Below are 21169 nucleotides of genomic sequence, written 5' to 3' on the forward strand. Positions count from 1 at the left end.
AAAAAGTTGTCAATTTTAGCACATTTGGCTGCGTCTGTTTCCAAAGCTTTCCTCTTTTTAATTCTTGCCTTCTCCGCGCCACCCTTGCTCTTCCTATTTTCCATCTTTCAAACACCACTGACCGAGCGCACGGACGTGTTACGTCAGGGTGCGTTTGCAAAAAAAAAAAAAGAAAGAAAGAAAGAAAAAGAAAAAAGTGCAGCAGCAGCGACAGCGATAGCAGAATACATGATCAACCCAGTGCCATGACACTGGCCAAAAATAAAAAGAACAGTGAACATGGCCCTCGCGGCCCAAACATCAGACCGGCCCACCGGGAATGGTCCCGGTCCTCCTGATTAGCCACTCCGGGCCTGGGTGTTAATTTTCTGCATGTTACGCTCTTGAATTTGAAGCTTCCTCTTTAAATCTGTAAATCAGTGCTGTGAAGTGGAGTTTTGTTGCGCTCATTGATTAGCGAATGGCTCCTTCCACCTTTTGCTTTTTGTGACGTGCTACAAGTTTCCCAGCAGAGCGACGCCCTCATTGAAATCCCCCCCCAAAAAATAAGGATTCAGTTTCATTGTTCTTTCAATGCATTTAGTCTCTGAATGTAAGGGAACATTTGCCTCATAAAGGCTCAACATGGCGCATGGCTCCAGCTGTAGCTCATTGGCTAACAGTTCAGCACCTTTGCAGCAGGTGCACTGTTGTACCTGGATATAAAGGTGCTTTTTGTCACTTGGGGTACAGAAATGTTCTTTCAGAGGTAACAGACAAGAAAGAGCCAAGATGTCTCATCATCCTGAGTCATTAAAACAGAAATGAATTCCAATGGACAAAGACACCATGACAAAGACACAAACATGTGTCCGTCCTGACAACACTGGACAAAAGTCCAATCTGACGGCCACAAGGGTGTTTGATGAGACCCCAAATCTCACAAAGCTGTAAACTTCAAGCACTTGTAGATCACAGTAAAGCAGCATTTCAGCCGTTATGCACACAAAACACAGCAGGTGTTGGTGTCTGATGAAAATACACACTCAAATCTGAAGAGAGAACCACACAGACGGTCTCAGCAGTCGAAGAACAGAGGGTCTGTTATAGCTGTTCATTGTTTTGTTCATCTTTAGTTCATATCATGAAGTCCCTTGACTCCATCTGACGTCTGCAGCATCGTTCCTTTTGCTGCTAAACAGCTAAAATAACCCACTGACCGACTCTGTCAAGTCGTCTGACTGCGATCATCATCAGAAGCAGCCAGACCAGCTGTCTTTGCAGCTGCAGTGTCCCGAACCAACGAAGCAGCTTCAAACAGACCTGCAAGTTCAGGCTCGTAGAGTGTTCAAAGTTTACTTTCACTTCCTGCCTTCGGTGTGTCGCAGTTTGTTTTCTCCTCTGAAGCTCCAGCTGAAGGTATAGTAACTCGTTTCAGGTGTTTTTCACTCAAGCTGTCGTTAGCTTAGCTTCAGCACAAATGGCATCGATCTGCAGCTCCGTCCATTGTTTCTCCAAACTCTGAGTTTAACTGTGAACTCTGGATGCAGAGCCAGTTGATCCTCAATAGTTGATGTGGAGACAGCAGGAAGGAGCATTCAGAGGCTGTGAGGAGCTGAAAGCTTTTATTTCTCAGTTCAATCTGTAACTGTGTCACTAAATGAGTAAATGAATCTTCCACAAACTGAAACTTCCTGTCAGATTCAGTCAGTGTGTGTCAGTGGAGGTCACACTCGTCCAGGCATCAAGTGTGTCTTCACTTCACTGCAGCTTCATGGTGCCATCTAGTGGACTGATAGAGGTACAGCAGCTCGGCCTCACACTGCTGTCTGACTGCATTCAGCTGACACTGATGTGAGAGACGAGATAACAGCCAATCAGAGGAGAAGCAGCTGATATTTGGACAGAAGAAACCATGAAAGGATGATTTCAGCTGATGTGCACATGGATGATTTGTGTTTCCTCTCCAGATCAAAGTGTGTGTGAGCTGATGTGAGTTCAGCAGCATGAATCGGTGTGAGGACAGAGAGGAGGGAGTCCGTCCCTCTAAAACCAGTCAGTGTGGGGACGATGACGTCCAGACCGAAGCTCAGAGGTGAGACGAGGATCTCTGACTGTCCAGGACTCGTGTCCATGACAGAGCACTCAAATCTGTCCATCATCATTATTCACACTCAAAGCTCTGTGTGTGTTGTGTTGAAGGCCAGAGCAGCAGGACCCACCAGACTCTGCTGGACCTGGACCTGGACCTGGACCTGGACCTGGACCTGGACCTGGACCTGGACCTGGACCTGGACCTGGACCTGGACCCAGCTGTGTGTCCTTCAGGAGTGACAAGTCAAAGGGTCACCTCTTTGACTTTAAACAGCAACATGTTTCTGACAGACAGTAAGTTGTTCTCAGTGTTAAAATCGTGTTGGACAATTTGACCTGAAATGTCCATATGTCCTCCTCATGTTGTCCACTGCTGATGTTTGTCCTCATTTAATCCAGTCTGACCAGTTGTCATTCTAATGTTCATGTTGTCCTAGAATGACAATGAAGGTTAGGGCTAGATTAGTGTTAAAGGACATTTGTCCAGTCTGTTCCTAAATAGCACTGCCATGTCCACATGTGGACAATGAAAGCTGAGGATAATGGTGGTCTTCCTGTGTGTCTGACAGGATCTATGGCAGAAAACCCTCTGCTGGACCTGGACCTGAACCCAGCTGTGTGTCCTTGAAGAGTGCCCAGTCAAAGGTTGACTTCATTGACTTTAAACAGCAACATGTCTCTGACAGACAGTAAGTTGTTCTCAGTGTTAAAATCGTGTTGGACAATTTGACCTTTATTTTCAGCATCGTTCTTCCTCTCATTCGTTTCTATCCTCACATGTGGAAGCTGCCCAGTATAACCAGTCTTCAGCTCTTGACTCCAGTTGAACATTTCCTCCACACACACGTTCTGACTGATGACTGCATGAGTATGAAACAGTGACTTGATTGAGGCTAACAGATGCTAACGAAGGCTAACCCTGATTCCACTGAGTTCCTCCATCAAATCAACATGTTGTGCTTTTCAGTCATGTGACAACACAAACACAAACACAAACAGGTCAGTGATAACAGCTGGACTGAGATCAGCTGCTGTGAAACACAGAGTGAAGCAACACAGAGAGTGTGAGGAAACACACAGTCTGCTTGTGACTGATCACTGCATGAAAAACCACATTTTCGACCCGTAAATCCCCGCGAAGTTCGTTGATTTTCGGCGATTTACGGCAAGTTTACGGGGAACTTCGCCGGCTCCGAAAATTGTCGGAAACGAACCATCTGTCGGCGGGGGGCGTGGTTAATCGCGCCTTCGCGAAGGTGCGAATAGCTCTAATTAGCACATGAATGCTACTGACGTTGATCTACTCAGGCTGGCCTGCTGACTTCACAAACAACCATTGGATGATTCCACAGGCATTTTAAAAGGAAACCATCATGTGATTGGATGACAACTCTGCTGCTATTGGTCATCTGTGCGCCACAAATAATAATAATAATAATAAATGCATATTAATTTAAATACTATATAATAAATTCATATATTGAAAATAATTATTATATTGTTATATTTATGTATATATAAAATATAAATGATATATATTTTTTATTTGATTGATGATTCATTGATTTATTTGGCGATCCAGCTTCTACACTACCACACAGTAGAACACAAAGAACACAGTTGACAGAAACATTTTGGAAAAAAGTCTTTAATGAAATTGTGACACACACATTAACAAGGATCAACCAAGAAAAATTAGTGACTACTGGGGAAAAAAGCAAGGAAATGTGCAGAGGGGTTCACTGATAAGAGTCTCTGGGTTGGGCCATGCCGCTCGACCATGGTGCATGAAAAAGAGTCTAAGGCCTCTGGAAATGCTTCTTTGCTGCCTTTGGGTCATACTGGTTTGGAGCATGTCGCTTTGAAGGGGACTTGATGCGAAGCCTCTTGTGGTGTGTCACCACATACTTTGGGTCACTCTCCAGCCGCTCTTGCAGTGTCTGGCAGAGTTTGGAGAGCTAGGACACTCCTTCTTGCTTCCAGCAGCTGTAAATACAGGTGTTAATATAATATTAGTATTGCTAAGAAACAATAACACATGATAACATATGTGACCATGTTTGTCAAAAACAATGCAGCTAATTAATAAAATTCAGCCCATTTTTACATTGTTGTGAAAATAAAGCGCCATTCATGGGACTCTTACCCGCTTCCTTCTCTGTCTGCTGCGAGCTGAAATCTTCACAGCTGCTGCCTGAACTGAGAGAGCTGGCTGGGCATACCTGAAGCACCTCCACACCATCTCATAATATGTCTTACAGGCCGCTGGAAGAAAATATATATTGGTTTGAAATAATTAAGACAGGCTTCAGTAAAAACAACAACAAGAAACAACAGAAAGGGTTTAAAACAACAACAACAAAAAACAACTTACATAAAAAGACTGCTGTCCACACCATCCATGTCTGGACTCCCAGTTAAAGTCGCCATCAAATATGACGTCACCGTTTCGTTGTGGGGCGAGTTTAGTCTGTAAAACACAAAAAGTACAGGTCACGCAACGTTTATATTTACTTACATTCTGCAGAATATTTCCTGTGTATTTTATTAACTTACCCCTGCTCATGTTCATATCGCCTGTTGTGTCCGTCACTATTGTGCAGACGTCGCACCTTTTCCTTTAAAATACAAAATACATTGTAATGTTAAATGCAACGTGAACGATTACCAAACGTTCGGAACGTAGTAGCGCCCTAAAAACTGCACAATGGAGTACTAAATGCTAACGTTACTTACGTAACTTACGCACCCGTCTCTTCGTCTCCGCAGCTGCAGTTCGGTCGGGGCTGCTCCTCCAGAGCGAGCAGTCTGGGTTTTATCACCGCCATTTTCCTCGCCAACTGCGCGGTCAGCTGCGTTAGCAACCGAGACAATCCACTGAAGGCGCTCAGCAGTTTCTTCTCTAAATTGTTTGGACTTTCTGGATATGGTCGCTCCGCAACCAGGCCGTCCACTCGTCGCAGAGGAGTGCCTTCTGGGATGAACTGAAGAAGACGTCCGGCCATTGTATGAACAGAGTTAAAGTTTAGCAGGATCCGAAACATAACTGTTGTAATCCAAGCTCGATTCGCGTTCACAGACGCGCCGAGGTCGTTTTCTGCCGACGTCATGCGTCAGAGGAGGCGTCCAATCATATGCGAGGTCGTGCTCTCGGAATTTCTCGCGAGACCATTTTTGTTGCGTAGAATGAAAAACATGCTGTGATTTTGTTAGGTACTTTGATTTTCTATTTTTGTACCAGAATATTTTATAAAACATGTAAACATCATCGAAAATAAAGAAAGAAAAGTTACTTTGGTGTGTTCCCTTCTTATTCCTACTTAAAGAATCATCAGTGGACTTACCCTGCTGGAATTTTGTAAGCTAATCACACAAGCATTGTTCATCTGGTGTTGTGGTGGCAAAATGCGAAAAATTGTGACCAGTGTCCAAGAACTGTAGATGCTTTAATTTTCACAACTTTGATTTAGCAATTTAAGTGGAAAATTAAAGGCCTTTGAGAGTCAGGACACTTATCCTGTATGTAACCTACAAAATTATTTAAACACACTTTTAAATCCTCATGAAAAAAAAAAACATCTTTGTATTCTGCAGGCACAGAACACACACACACACACACACACACACACACACACACACACACACACACACACACACACACACACACACGCACACAAAAAAAATCCAATTTGCATTTGTATAGCTTCGCAGCATTTACATTTGCATTTTAACATCTCATGGTCACAGTGGCTGAGAGAGAACTTCCACTGCAATTTACAGTTCACGGTGGGATCAGCAGTACGAGCGACACTTTAATGTCAGTGGAAACCATCTGATTCAATGTTGGAATCAACACTTTAGCTCAAAAGGACCTTCAGCTGGTGTTTGTCCCTGTGTGGACGGACATGACGTGAGCTAATTCTTCATGATTCCTCCACAGAGTCCACCAGGAGAGCTCAGAGGTTCCCAGTGGTCAGTCTGCCCAGCAGCATCAGACTCACCTGGACTCCATATTTCTGGTCTGCACATGCACAACAGCTGCTTTCACATCTGTTCTGTCCACAATAATGTCCACGCTGTACGTTTTAGACCAGTGGACCGTCAGTCTGTCCAACATCTGATGTTTGCTTCCATGATTTCACTTTGTGTCATTCATATCATCTTCTGTTCCAGCTGCTGGAGGAGAACATTGTCTCTTTTGTGAGGAACGAGCTGAAGAAGATCAAGACGGCTCTGAGCTCAGATTACCCAGAATGCTCAGAGAGTCAGGGGGAGGATGAGTATGAGGATGCAGAGCAGAGGAGGAGCAGCAAAGAGGCATTTCTGAAGATCACACTGCACTTCCTGAGGAGAATGAAGGAGGAGGAGCTGGCTGAGCGTCTGCAGAGCAGTAAGAGGATTTCTCTAAAGGTTTAACTGCTGGATCAATGAACATTCACTGATGTCCAACAGATGGACCAACATATGTTCAGACAAGGACATTAATTTCTCATCTGAACTTTACCAATCACTTATTGATTTATTTGTTGTGTCTTCATTCAGAACATTTTGCTCCAATTTGTCGGCGTAAACTTAAATGTAACCTGAAGGAGAAGTTCCAGTGTGTGTCTGAGGGGATCGCTAAAGCAGGAAAGCGGACCCTCCTGAATCAGATCTACACAGAGCTCTTCATCACAGAGGGAGGGACAGGACAGGTCAATGATGAACATGAGGTCAGACAGATTGAAACAGCATCCAGGAAACCACACGGACCAGAAACCACAATCAGACAAGAAGACATCTTTAAAGCCTCACCTGGACGAGATGAACCAATCAGAACAGTGATGACAAAGGGAGTGGCTGGCATTGGGAAGACGGTCTTAACACAGAAGTTCACTGTGGACTGGGCTGAAGACAAAGCCCACCAGGACATACAGTTCATGTTTCCATTGACTTTCAGAGAGCTGAATGTGCTGAGAGAGAAAAAGTTCAGCTTGGTGGAACTTGTTCATCACTTCTTTCCTGAAACCAAAGAAGCAGGAATCTGCAGGTTTGAAGAGTTCAGGGTTTTGTTCATCCTTGACGGTCTGGATGAGAGTCAACAGAGTCCACCTCAGTGGATGTGCTGCTGACAAACCTCATCAGGAGGAACCTGCTTCCCTCTGCTCGCCTCTGGATAACCACACGACCTGCAGCAGCCAATCAGATCCCTCCTGAGTGTGTTGACATGGTGACAGAGGTCAGAGGGTTCACTAATGAACAGAAGGAGGAGTACTTCAGGAAGAGGTTCAGAGACAAGAAGCAGGCCAACAGAATCATCTCCCACATCAAGACATCACGAAGCCTCCACATCATGTGCCACATCCCGGTCTTCTGCTGGATCACTGCTACAGTTCTGGAGGATGTGATGAAGACCAGAGAGGAGGGACAGCTGCCCAAGACCCTGACTGAGATGTACATCCACTTCCTGGTGGTTCAGTCCAAAGTGAAGAACATCAAGTATGATGGAGGAGCTGAATCAGATCCTCAGTGGACTCCACAGAGCAGGAAGATGATTGAGTCTCTGGGAAAACTGGCTTTTGAGCAGCTGCAGAAAGGAAACCTGATCTTCTACCAATCAGACCTGACAGAGTGTGGCATCGATATCAGAGCAGCCTCAATGTACTCAGGAGTGTTCACACAGATCTTCAAAAAGGAGAGAGGACTGTACCAGGACAAGGTGTTCTGCTTCGTCCATCTGAGTGTTCAGGAGTTTCTGGCTGCTCTTCGTGTTCACCTGACCTTCATCAAGTCTGGAGTCAATCTGATGTCAGAAGGACAAACAACTTTCCATAAACGAACAAAAGCTAAACTCCGGTTGTTCTTTGACAGAGAACCTGAAGTAACACACTTCTACCAGACTGCAGTGGACAAGACCTTACAGAGTCCAAATGGACACCTGGACTTGTTCCTCTGATTCCTCCTGGGTCTTTCATTGCAGACCAATCAGAGTCTCCTACGAGGCCTGCTGACACCGATAGGAAGTGGCTCAGAAACCAATCAGGTAACAGTCAAGTATATCAGGAAGAAGATTGAAGAAGATTTCTCTGCAGAGAAAAGCATCAATCTGTTCCACTGTCTGAATGAACTGAATGATCGTTCTCTGGTGGATCAGATCCAACAGTCTCTGAGTTCAGGAAGTCTCTCCACAGATAAACTGTCTCCTGCTCAGTGGTCAGCTCTGGTCTTCGTCTTACTGTCATCAGAAAAAGATCTGGACATATTTGACCTGAAGAAATTCTCTGCTACAGAGGAGACTCTTCTGAGGCTGCTGCCAGTGGTCAAAGCCTCCAACAAAGCTCTGTAAGTACAGAAATAGTGAAGTTTCTTCATCAATAAATGCTCTGATATCTAACTGACTGTTTGCTTCCTTCCTGTGTCTCTTCAGACTGAGTGGCTGTAAGCTCTCAGAGAGAAGCTGTGAAGCTCTGTCCTCAGTCCTCAGATCCCAGTTCTCCAGTCTGAGAGAGCTGGACCTGAGTAACAACAACCTGCAGGATTCAGGAGTGAAGCTGCTGTGTGCTGGACTGGAAACTCTCAGGTCAGATCAAGTTACTGTATTGACAAGCATAGAGGCTGTATCACGTGTAGCTCTGGAGGATGAACTACAAAATAAGTTTGACAAAGCAGTTTTCTTTGTTAACTGAGGTTCCTTCATCAGCCTCTGTGCAGATTCCTGTAAAAAGAGATGTTTGGTTCATCAACACTGTCACTGCAAATAAGACAAGAGAGACATGCTGACAGAAAACTATGAGCCGATGATAAATAACAAGATACTCATTAGTTGTTCTATTAGCTGCAGTACCAGCAGTGTCACATGAAACTGACAGTAAATCAGGACCAAACATAAAACCAGAATCCAAAGTGGTCTCTAAATTCTGTACCTTCATCATTCTTTTAGTTTGTTGAAGATCTGCTTTGTCAGATTTAAAGTGTTAATATGACCTGAAGCAAACAGGGACAAAATGATTGATTAGTTCAGCCCTCTGGTTGTGTTTTTCTCTCGGTTTCTTTGTAAAACAAACAGCCGGTGGTGCATGATTATGAGCTGTAGTTTCCCCATGAAACACACCGACCTCTTTGGCTGTCACAGTCCCTGTCACTACCCGGCCTGAGTGGGTAATCCTGACCACAAACCATCCTCAGATCAGGCAGTGATCATCCCTCCAACCTGGCCTGGTGCTGCTCCACCCTTTGCTAATAGAGTGTCTCTGGGCTGGACAGAGCGGACAGGCCAGAGTCCACAGCACCACCTGCCGCTGGGTGCCCGTCCACACGCACCGAGCCTCAAAACATCACTGATGCGGCAGGGCAGCGTTTGTTTTGACCAGAGAGAGAGGACTCGTCAGGGAAGATGGCGACTGCAGGGTCCATCCAATGGCTGGACAGACTGCTGTTGGCAGGTGCTGGTCCAGTCTCAGAGCTGGATCTGGGTCCAGTTCACCAGAGAATGAAGAGAAGTGGTGCTTGATGTGTGTGGCCATCAGGAGGGATTGTGACAGCCTCAACCACAGACACAAGCAGCTGCACAGAACACAGCCTCTATGGCTGACTCCAACTGTTCCTCTGAATACATCACACAACTCTGAGCTTTCAGTCAGTGGAACAGCAAGCTGTGTTCTTATAGACATGAAGACAATGAATGGACGCCTGCGTGGATTGAGAGATGCTCAGTGAATTATTTCCAACCAGCTCAGTCAACTTGTAGCTTGAACCTTCAGTGTCACTCACAAACATAGGAAATTTGTGTTTCAGTCTGTCAGACTCTGAAACTTCACTGCTGAAAATATCTGAAGTATATTCAGGATCTGTTTGCACAAAACCTTTTCAAACATGGTAAACTATTTCTACAGCTAAACTTTCATTTGTGCGATTTTTTTCAGTCAAACTCACACATTCAGATACGTGCATACTATTTTTTCCACATGCACACAAAAGATGATGTTCGACTGAAGGCTGTGAAATTATTTCTGAACATCATTTCACAAAAACTCAAAATATCAATGAGCCTCATTTTCTCCCGGATTTATTTTTTACATCATGACGTTGGTTTCTGGATGTCTGTTTATTCGATGTATGTAATGATGTATTGTCACATCTACAACATGTTTATGATGGAACAGCAAAGATTTGAACACATGCTGAGATGAGACTAAACATTTTAAAATAAATGTTCTTTTTCTTCTTGTTCTTCAGACTGAGTAGCTGTAACCTCTCAGAGAGAAGCTGTGAAGCTCTGTCCTCAGTCCTCAGATCCCAGTCCTCCAGTCTGAGAGAGCTGGACCTGAGTAACAACAACCTGCAGGATTCAGGAGTGAAGCTGCTGTGTGCTGGACTGGAGAGTCCACACTGTGCACTGGAAACTCTCAGGTCAGCTCAAGTTACTGTTTGTGTTGACAGATTGAAGTTAGTTTTGTACATCTAGAGATTCATTTAGTTTAAACAGTCTCTCTCATGTCAGGATTTGAATCTTTCAGTCTGTTTTCTTTATTTTCAGATCTCTGACTGAGATTGATCATTTTGAGTTTGTGAAATGATGATCAGAAATAATTTCCCAGCCTGCAGCTGTAGATCATCTTTTCTGTGCAAATCAGAAAAATGTGTGCACGTCTGAATGTTTGAATTTAAAAAAACCCTCAAATTCAAGTTTGCGGATGTATCATAAAGTTTTGTCGCTGTAGAAATATTTTGCATATCTGTAATTAAAATCTGTGCAGGAATATTTTCTACAGTGGGGTTTCACAAAGTGCAGCATGGCTCATTAAATCTGATGAATTTACTGTTGATCAGAGTGCTGAGTCATGGGAAACATGAATCCTGAAGCACTATGAGTCATCAGTTTGAGTCCAGCACAGAGGCTGTCTCATGTGAAGCTCAGTGGGATGAAGGACAAAACAAATTGGACCAAGCCAGGCTTCTGTTGTGTGAGCTGCCTCAAATAAACATGAACTCTAGGCAGAGATAACGGCATCACGATGGTGGTTATCAGCTTCCTCTGTGAACTCAGGAGTCCTTCATCAGGCTCTGTGCACGTTCCCATAAAAAGAGACGTTTGCTTCATCATTTGAATCTTTGTCACCACAAAAAGGACCAATCATGTCCCCCCTCCTTCAGTCCAGAGGGATAGGCTGTTATCATGGAGAGCTTTGGAGAATGTAAAAAATAAAAGAGGAAAATCAAGACTGTTGCTGCACATAAGACGAGAGAGGAATGCTGGCAGAAAACTGTTGATCCTTTCAATCATTCACTTCATACATTTGTTTCAGCACTCAGTCACTCTCAGAGCCTCCTGTTTATTTCTAACTGCACATTCGAGAGTCTGAAACTTTAAACTTCATCCAGCAGCTTTAAACATGACACTCAGGAAGTGGATTCAGGTCTGACACTGTCCCCTCATGGAGGACACATGACTGTGTTGCTACAGACATGAAGACAATGAATGAACATCTACAACACGTTTATGATGGAACAGCAAAGATTTGAACACATGCTGAGATGAGACTAAACATTTTAAAATAAATGCTCTTTTTCTTCTTGTTCTTCAGACTGAGTGTTTGTAACCTCTTAGAGAGAAGCTGTGAAGCTCTGTCCTCAGTCCTCAGATCCCAGTCCTCCAGTCTGAGAGAGCTGGACCTGAGTGACAACAACCTGCAGGATTCAGGAGTGAAGCTGCTGTGTGCTGGACTGGAGAGTCCACACTGTGCACTGGAAACTCTCAGGTCAGATCAAGTTAATGTTTGTTGTCAAAGTGTTGACGTCTTTCTTTAACCTCAGAAGTCCACACATTTGACACAGACTTTCATTGATTGGCAGATGTTTTCTCTCAATGTACCTTTTATGAATGAAGTCTGGCTGAGATGGAAATCCTCGTTTATGTTTTGTTGTCATGTGACTTTGATTAGTGGACGTCACTTTATTCCTGATTCAGTCATGATTAATTAGCACAAAGGTGTCACTGAGGAACTCAGGAAGTGAAGTGTCGAGTGTGAAGTCGTTGACCTGAAACACAGAAACTGTTGAGAATTATTATGTGTTGTAACTCCTCCCACGTGATGCTGCTCAGCCTATCAGATCTCTGCATTGTGAGAGCAGTGATTGGACGGACACAGCAGGACCCTCAGATGATCTTCCATGTGTGTTGTTGTGTGTGTTTTCAGGCTGTCAGGCTGTCTGATCACAGAGGAAGGCTGTGCTTCTCTGGCCTCCGCTCTGAGATCCAACCCCTCCCATCTGAGAGAGCTGGACCTGAGCTACAATCATCCAGGAGACTCAGGAGTGAAGCTGCTGTCTGCTGGACTGGAGGATCCTCACTGTAGACTGGACACTGTCAGGTATGAAGAGGCTGCTGCAGCCACAGTCAGTCAGTGTGAAAGAGGAGGAAGAGCTGGAAACATGTTGTCTGACTTTTTGCTTGATGGTGGACGTGAGTGAGACATGAACAGTCAGACATGTAGGAAACCTTTGTCCTTTGATCACAACATAAACACTGGTTGAACATGAAAAGGACATATTTGTGTTGGAGGTCTCAAGGAGAACATCTCCAGGAACAAACATGATGATGACCTGTTGGTCATCATCATGTTTGATGAGATCTCTGCATGGTAAAAGAACTGTTTGTCAGTTTGACAAATGTCATTTTTGTCCTCAAAGAAATAAAAACAAGCTTCCAATAAGTCCAAAGCAGTTGTATTTAGTTCAATCTGCTGGAACCTGACAACCACAGTACAGAGCAGGATTTTTGAGACGCTTCATTCAAGTGTTTTTCTCAAAGTGTTGGACTGTTCCTTCATCAGTGGACAACAATTGGACTGAACATGGTCTTCACAGCAAACATGGCTTGTAAATATTTCCCTGTGCAGACGTCGGGCTCTATTTTCGACTCCGCCGCCGGCGCAGTAGTATTTTCGAGCGGCGCAGGCAGGCGCACGGCGCACTTGGTATTTTGGTAAACCGAGGCGTACAGAGGTGTGCCAGGATGGGCGTTATGGCGCAGTAGGGGGGAGGTGTCAGCATAATGAGAATTTTCGACCATTTTGGTCTGCGCCGGCGGTGTAAAAGTGCGCTGAAAGCTCGCCACCTCAGACCTGGTCAACTCTGTGCGGCGCAAGTAAGTTTTTCGTAAACTGGTGGAGTCGTGCGCTCACGTCACCAACACCTCACAGTCAGGTTTCCACAGTGTCTGGCATTTCACTGCGATCAATTATTAGCAACAGCCATAGTTCAATGCAACTATCTGAGTCAGCGCATACAGTCAGACCTAAATTTATATATTTTGATCCGTCTCTCATGTGACCACATCGAAAGCGCGTTGGGCACGCGTAATGGTCACTCAACCTGACCGAATGTACACAGGTGACACAGGGATGTCTGGTGATCTGTGGCTCAAATTGCCTGGTGACAAACGTGTATGCCACTTTCCCCGGGTCAGCACATGACTCGTTCATCGTGGAGAATTCTAGCATCCCTACAGTCTTTCAGGGGACACCCCTCTGGATGGGTGGCTGCTAGGTGAAAACGGCTATCCACTGAAAACGTGGTTGATGACGCCATATATCACACCGTCAACAAGACAGCAGCGTGGTTTTAACGGTGTTTTCAGCAGTACTCGGTCAGTCATTGAACGCACACTGCGATCAATAATTAGCAACAGCCACGATTCAATGCAACTATCTGAGTCAGCACATACAAGCGCATTCGGCACGCGTAATGGTCACTCAACCTGACCGAATGTACACAGGTGAAACAGGGATGCGAACTAGTCGGTTAACGTCGCTGTGCCAACCAGAAACAGCCGTGGCATCCTACAGAGCATATATACTGCATCTATCTCAGAGTACTCAAGAGACAGCGAGAGACAGACACATGGAAAAAAAATGTGACGATCGCTGTCCGCTGTTACCCACGTCAATTCATTCCAAATACAAATGTTATCATTGTAATGCTTAACGTTATCTACAAAGATGGAGTACATCATTGCTTTGAGGAGGATGAGGAGGAGGAGGAGGAAGCCGAGGATTTACCATCTAAGGACCTCATATTTAGACATCAGAATCAGAATCAGAAATCCTTTATTTATCTCCGCGGGAAATTGTTTTTGTTGCAGTGCTCCTTACAAGAATAGAATTAGAATAAAATTAGAAAAGAAAGAAAAGAGAGAGAACTATATATATAAAAAGCAAATATAAAAACAAAATATTTATATTGAGAATATATATATAAACAAAATATAGAACAGAATATAAAACTATATATATATATATACTGAGAAAAAATAAACAGTATATACAAACGGGTGTCAGGAAATATGAGTGACGTCAGTCTCCTGGAAACTTGCCATGCGCCTGGCCAGCAGCGTTCTTAAAGGTGAGGCGAGGAGCTGCTGTGATTGGTGAAGATTTGACTTGGCTGTGCCAAACCCACTCCACGCCTTCTCCCCTCCCTCTTTCTGAGTTGCGCCGCTGGGTGGGACTGAGATGAGAAGGAGGAGGAGATGCACCGGCAGCGCAGCGCACGAAAATACCAAAGTCTGCGCCGCCACGCCCTATCGGCGCAGCGGACCTGACTTTGTGCCACGCCTGCGCCGGCGGCGGAGTCGAAAATAGAGCCCGTCAAGTGGCTCTTCTTGTTCTGGTGAACTTCAGGAAGTTTGACATAAAAAGATTTCCACACAACAGAGTCGTGATGACTCGTCTCAGATGTTGAATTCATTGACAGTTTTCACACTTGTAATGAAGACATGAAGCACGGTCACATATGGGACATGACGAGGACAAGTGTGTCCAACAATCAATGATTAAAGCTCTGTTGGTTTGTTGAGTGAAGACAAAGTCAGACTGATTATTGATCATCACAGGTGGGAGAGCAAGAGAGCGATCAATGAGTGAAGCAGCTCAGAATAGAAGTCAGCAACAGATTGAAATGAGGAAATGAGCTGATGAAGGCAGATTTAATGATGAGAGAGAATCAGTGTCGCTGTCAGTGTCTGAGCAGAGCTGAAGAGGGAGAAGCAGGCCGCATCAACATGTTGTGTTTTTGTGTGTGAGAGTGATGTAACGTCCATGTTTGCATGCTGAAAGAGGAACGTTTTCCTGCAGCGTCGTACTGACTGATTCTCTGTGTGTTTCTGTGTGTGTTTCTGTGTGTTGTTGTGTATTGTGGTGTGACTCTGTCCTCCAGACGTTTAAAATATGTCACTTCTTCTTAAATTCTGACTTTTTGTTTGCTCCATCGTCACTTTCAGCCTCCTGAACACACAAACACACGCTGAGTCTCTTCCTCTTTCATCACATTCATGAAATCAGATGAACTTTTGTTCCGTTTCATTCAAACTTTACTGGAAACTGGTTTCATTCAGTCACAGCTGAAATCACTGAGTCGTTTGTTGCTGCTGAATTATTGAACCAAGCTGCATTTAAATCATCAAGTTGGTCTCTTCATCCCTGGTGAGAGAGCCTCCCTGCTCACCTGCTAACATGATACATATATATGTACTTGTTTGTTTTTGTTTTTTTATAAATCTATTACCATTTACAATTTCAAAACATGAATCCATGAGTCTGAAATATCCCAACTTTATTTGAACATCAAAAACACTTAGAATTCAGGAGTGTAGCAGCTGGATGTCCTTGTCCTCCTTTGTAACTCCATCTTTAAAGTTTCTTTTGCTGTAACACAAAAGTGAAACACTCATGTAGGGCATGTGACTGAGTCCTCAAACTCTCTGGAAGTAGAGAGCATCTGTGAACCACTGACCAGTGAAATCTAAAAAGATCCACAAATCTTTTGTATGATTTTAGTTATTTAGTTATCGTGATCTAATTTGATGTGAATTAAAACATCAATGATAAATACACTTGGCATTACAGCTATACTACTACTTACCTTTGGCTGATCCCTGGCTTTCACACCATGTTCCATGGATCCAGGTGTTTCTTTCTGTGAGGAACACACCTCCTAAACATAAATGATGAGGTGACACAAACTGGGTTTTGCTCTCACTAAAAATACCAAAAGAGCTGAAGCTTTCAAAATCCAAAGGCTTTATTTTTATCTATGAACTCACACAATACCTTCCAGATAAAACAGCGGTGGGAGATGGAGACGAACAAGACGATATCACAGGAGGATGGAAGGAAGTATGTACTGAAGCTCACTTAACCACAAACTCAAACTCATGGAGAGAATTTAAGTGGACAATAATAACTAGATTCTTTAGAACTACAGAAATAACAGCCAAGATGGGTCCAGGGCTTTCCAGCTCGTGCTGGAGGAACTGTGGCACACAGAATGCCAATCATACCCATATATTCTGGCAGTGTCCTAAGTTAAGCTTGTTTTGGAGGAAAATATTTCCTGTTTGAACACCTCTCAAAGAGGTGTTCAAGCAGGAAATACCACAAGATTCCACTGTGGCACTACTTGGGGTAATACCTGCTGACCTGCAGGGAAGAGCCAGGAAATAAATAAAATCTTTTTCTATCTTTTAAATATGTTGTTTATCGCAGCCTTAAAGTGTATAACCATCAAATGGTTCAGACTGGGGCAGCACGGTGTGGCAGCAGGTAGTGCGCATGCCTCACAGCAAGAAGGTTGCCGGTTCGATCCCTGGGTCGGGCAGGGCCTTTCTGTTTGCATGTTCTTCCCATGCATGCGTGGGTTCTCTCCGGGTACTCCGGCTTCCTCCCACAGACCAAAAACATGCTCATTAGGTTAATCAGTGACTTAAAATTGTCCCTAGGTGTGAGTGTGAGTGTGAATGGTTGTATGTTGCCCTGCAGTCGGCTGGCGACCGGCTCAGGGTGTACCCCGCCTCTCGCCTGTTGACAGCTGGGATAGGCTACAGCCCCCCCTCCAACCCCGGAAGGGATAGTCAGGGTATAGAAGATGAATGAATGAATGGCTCAAACTGGACCCTCCCACTTATAACATCTGGATTCAGAAAATCTGGGCCGTGTATCAGATGGAGCAAATTACATATTCACTAAGGCTGCAAAAGCCTACTTTAATAAACGATGGAGCCCTATGCTGTCTATATTGATACAGTGAACCCTGGAATACTTAACTGATACACCTGTCACTTTTTTTCTCGTGTCATTGTGAAGAGTCCATTGAGACTCTTACACTTTTGCTGTCTGAAGGGGACTCTAACTTTTATTCTAGTAGGCCTGCTATATTTATTGTATATATATTTTTGCACACCTCTGAATCCTTTTATTTTACTTTCATCCTTTGTTACTAAATGTTTCTGAGTGGAAAGTCCCATTAAGCTCTGTTTCTGTATGTTTTTTTTTTGTTTGTTTGTTATTGTTTTGTTTTGTTCAATACCCAGTGTGTAAGTGGCACATAGTTGTAAAAGAATAAAATGTGTGACTAAAATGTTTGAAGTAAGTTCTAAAAAAATAAGCAAAATAAAAAATCCAAAGGCTTCAGGCTACCACACTATGAACTGAAGACTTTCCACCTCACTGTATTCTGACACTTGATTCCTTTCATTTTTTAATTTTCATCATCAGTTTTCTTTAGTCAATCAACATCCAGCAAACAAGTCCAGGGTAAGAGAACACATCTCACATAACCACTGATCATTGATACTGATTCAGGACCACTATACTACACTGACCACAGTGATGGTGTTCTCACCTCATCTGTTTTATGACCCTTCCCATCTGGGTTGCAGATGTTAAAAAGACACATGTACAATTTTGTATTGAAGGTGCTCATACAAAGAAAATGTATGTCTCTTGTTTAAATGTCAAACGGGGTCAAACTTTCACAGACATATTGGAAGTTTTTAGAAAAATTAGATATACACTGCCTAGTAATCCAGACTAGTAATCCAGACCATTATCAGACAATATATGAAGAATGCCCTCTGCATGAGTTTGACTTTGGTGTAATTAGACTTGTTTGCAAGTTAATACATAACTGCAATTCATGTATACAACATTAAAACTACTTTGCAACCACTCACCTTTCTTTCATTACTGGCTCTTGGACCACATCTCATGGATCCAGTTGACTAGCTTGAGGAGTGGATAAATGACAAGGATAAGGAGATCAGGCGGTTGCGAAGGTTGAACCTTCAACTGCAAGAGGGTAAGTATGGAGGGGAGCCCTTGCAGTAACCTTGAACCTGTTTCCATGACAATATTATAATAATAATGCTACAACTATAATAAGTGACAACAAAATCAGTGATTTTGAATAGGTAAGTGTTCCCTCTTTGATTTAATTGTAGGGCTAGCAGATACAATCACAAAAACTGTGAAAGACGCTATACAGGCAGCTTAGCCTGCCCCCAGCCACCCGGTGCCTTCTAGCCGCCACCCAGCCCCTCTTCACAACCAAATAGGAGAGACAAAGGTATCACTTGCATAGTCAAGTGATTTCATTTGTGGACCATGCAGTGTTTCCCATACATGCATTATATTTGGCCTGCCCAAATCCTCTTGTAAGCAATGAATTGATCATCTATACTTAAAATCTGCTGTCTTTTCATTTCTTCTAATCAATGTTTGGTGATGGCACGCTAGTTGCCAGCTTCCCTCCCCCCCAGAACTGAACACCAACGAGCCTGAGGTGACTTTAGTGCCAAAGAGGAACAGTACGGCGGTTGTCTGGACCTGTTTTGACAGTCACATATTGTGTAGAACGACCCTTTCTACTGTAGCTTTAAAAAGTATCACAAGGCCATGAGTGACACTAAAAACCCGTCTTGACAGAAATGTTAGAGAGCAGAACTCCTTTTGAATGAGATTCAAAACGACACTGTGAAATGACCCCGGCGACAGCAGAGTTCACAGCGAAATATACGATGCCCTTCAATCCACATATTTACATATTACATGTTTACAACGAGGCTTATGCTGTTTTAACTTTTAACTTTGCTGTGGTAAACGTTACTGTTGCTGCTCTCGAAACAACATTTAGTTATATTTAAAATACAAATAAATTCTAGCCCTGTTTTGAATAGACTCTCAGCACACACTCATTCATCACCACGCAGTAATACTACATAGACTATTTGTGCCAAAACGATGATTTCAAATAATTCCTAAATTTTTAAGACTGCTTATAGAGACTCAGTAATAGCTAGCTGCACATGTGGGATGCAAACATAAGCTTTGCCACACAACCTGAACCCCATTAAAAAAAAAGTTCAGTCAAATCTTTTTTTCTCACCAGCACCCATGCCAATGCCACACCTTTGAGAACTGGACTTTTTTGCATTCTGGGAGTACATGCATGTATTCTAATATTTCTTCATCTTTGCAGAACGAGTCTGTAATGGATTTCATGAATCGAACCACCTTGGATTATGCTCAAAGGTGTGATGGCTACAAAAAGCAGGACTCGACAACCGGTCGAGGCAGATGGCCGCCCACCCAGAATCTGGTTCTGCTCGAGGTTTCTGCCTGTTAAAAGGAAGTTTTTCCTCACCACTGTCGCCAAGTGCTTGCTCATGGGGGAATTGTTGGTTTCTTTGTAGATAAAAGAGCTTGGTCTGTACCAGCTCTATATGGAAAGTGTCCTGAGACAACTTCTGTTGTGATTTGGCGCTATACAAATAAAATTGAATTGAATTGAATTGAATTGACTGTGATGGACTCCATCTTCACTGTGGAAGAGATGGCGACGTGCTCCATCACAGGAAAAAAGGAGATTATAGGGGAGAAAAGACAGAGCCTTGACAAAGGCAAAGTGAAGCTAGTAATTGGTAAGCATGCCTGAATATTGTTTGGGTTGGGAAAAATGCTATTGTATCAGCTTAACACACAAAGATGTTGCTCTTTTTCAATTATTTTCATTAGCATCCTCATTGACACCTATCTTACACAACATGAATTAATTGGTGAATCCCGAGTAAATTTAGTGGCATTTAATTTCTTACAGACCATGTCAAAAAAGTTCACGGAGCCATCGGACACACTGAAACCAAAGCCTGCGTGGCACAAACATGAAAAGACACCAGCAGACGAGCTGAGAGGGAAACAGGGTAACATTTTTATACTGTATATGATACTGTTGATGATACTTTGATTCGTAGAATCCAGTTTTGGATGTTTTCTAAGGGGCCTGCTGTGGGTCTGCACAGGATCTGTGCTTGTTTATATGTTTGACTACTACCAGTCATCACTTGAAAATAACAGAACCAATCCTGTAATCCAGATAGAAAAGAAATTAACCTTTACTTTGATAGAATAGACTGGTGTTTGTACTGCCCTAATCTTTGATTTTGTCTGTCAATCCCAAAACAGGGAGCCTGCTGGAGGACAGCCAGAGGACTGAGACAACACAAACACACACACCCTTTCCCCAGAAGACATTTTTTAGGGGCATTTTGATCCTTTTTATGGAAGTTCTGTTCTCACTTTTCATTGCATGTTTGCAAATAAACAGTATTTGTATCACTTATATTTGTCTTAACTACTTTATTTCTTGTAAAATTATTAAACTGAATATTAAACACTGGTTTGAAGTCTGCCTTTGTATGGATGGACAGATCATATCGTGCACCCTCATTGTCCTCTTAGACGACCTCTGCCAGCCACATCCAAGACTGCTTGCATTCCTAGTTTAAATTTGTGTTTTGTTGGTTTAAATTTTATATAGAAAATGTAAGTACTAAGACTATTTTGAAACCCACTTGGTTTCACATGGGAGTTTATATGGGTTACACATGTAAAAACATGAGTTTCACATGTAATAACATGGGTTTCACGTAGGAATTTACATTGGTTTCACATGTTACACCATGAAAAATGTTCCAAAACCACATGTTCCCATGTTTAACATGTGCAAATCACGTGTTCCACATTTTTCACATGTGGATTTATCATGTTTTCACATGTTAAATTTCACATGTGCAAAATCACATGTCTATATAATCACATGTGACCACATGTGATTTGCACATGTGACATTCATGTGGTTTTTCTGTAAGGGCAGCCATCAGTAATTAGTTTGTGCTCACTTGATTCTTACTTCAGCTCGATGTTTTTGAGTGAAATGAACCATGAAAACAAAACATGAAGTGAAACCATCAAGGTGATATCTGATATTTTAACGGTTATCCGTC

The 21169-nt window shown here is 43.2% G+C and overlaps 3 protein-coding genes and 1 long non-coding RNA gene across 4 annotated transcripts in view; 3 read left to right on the plus strand and 1 right to left on the minus strand.

Annotated features, from left to right (window-relative positions):
- Nucleotides 1-1325: 1325 nt before the first annotated feature.
- Nucleotides 1326-2258, plus strand: LOC139352081 (uncharacterized). Its single transcript, XR_011603622.1, has 3 exons — nucleotides 1326-1398; nucleotides 1950-2074; nucleotides 2182-2258. It is a non-coding gene; the product is annotated as an uncharacterized lncRNA (long non-coding RNA).
- A 341-nt stretch (nucleotides 2259-2599) lies between these two features.
- LOC139328042 (NACHT, LRR and PYD domains-containing protein 3-like) lies at nucleotides 2600-7148 on the plus strand (the record flags this gene model as incomplete). Its single annotated transcript, XM_070958157.1, has 4 exons — nucleotides 2600-2689; nucleotides 4843-4920; nucleotides 6247-6463; nucleotides 6616-7148. Coding segments are annotated over exons 1-4 (918 nt in total), but the record flags the coding sequence as incomplete, so codon positions are not given.
- An 11-nt stretch (nucleotides 7149-7159) lies between these two features.
- Nucleotides 7160-11881, plus strand: LOC139328043 (protein NLRC3-like). The gene is made up of 5 exons (XM_070958158.1): nucleotides 7160-7933; nucleotides 8033-8394; nucleotides 8480-8632; nucleotides 11637-11810; nucleotides 11866-11881. Exons 1-5 carry the CDS (start codon nucleotides 7280-7282, stop codon nucleotides 11879-11881), a joined length of 1359 nt encoding a protein of 452 aa, XP_070814259.1. The 5' UTR covers nucleotides 7160-7279.
- Nucleotides 11882-12061: 180 nt separating this feature from the next.
- The window catches only part of LOC139352064 (NLR family CARD domain-containing protein 3-like), an 88973-nt gene continuing 79865 nt past the window's right edge, over nucleotides 12062-21169 (minus strand). The window contains exon 8 of the mRNA XM_070994114.1: nucleotides 12062-12300. Within this exon, the coding sequence (XP_070850215.1) occupies nucleotides 12159-12300 (142 nt within the window). The 3' untranslated portion in view covers nucleotides 12062-12158. The remainder of the gene's footprint in view (nucleotides 12301-21169) is intronic.

Source organism: Chaetodon trifascialis, chromosome 24 (assembly GCF_039877785.1).
Source record: "Chaetodon trifascialis isolate fChaTrf1 chromosome 24, fChaTrf1.hap1, whole genome shotgun sequence".
NCBI lineage: Eukaryota > Metazoa > Chordata > Actinopteri > Chaetodontiformes > Chaetodontidae > Chaetodon > Chaetodon trifascialis.

Coding starts and splice junctions, on each gene's coding strand:
- LOC139328043 (XM_070958158.1), top strand. CDS start 7,280: ATGGTGACAGAGGTCAGAGGGTTCACTAATGAACAGAAGGAGGAGTAC. Junction 8,395..8,479: donor AAAGCCTCCAACAAAGCTCT/GTAAGTACAGAA, acceptor GTGTCTCTTCAG/ACTGAGTGGCTGTAAGCTCT. Junction 8,633..11,636: donor GCTGGACTGGAAACTCTCAG/GTCAGATCAAGT, acceptor CTTGTTCTTCAG/ACTGAGTGTTTGTAACCTCT.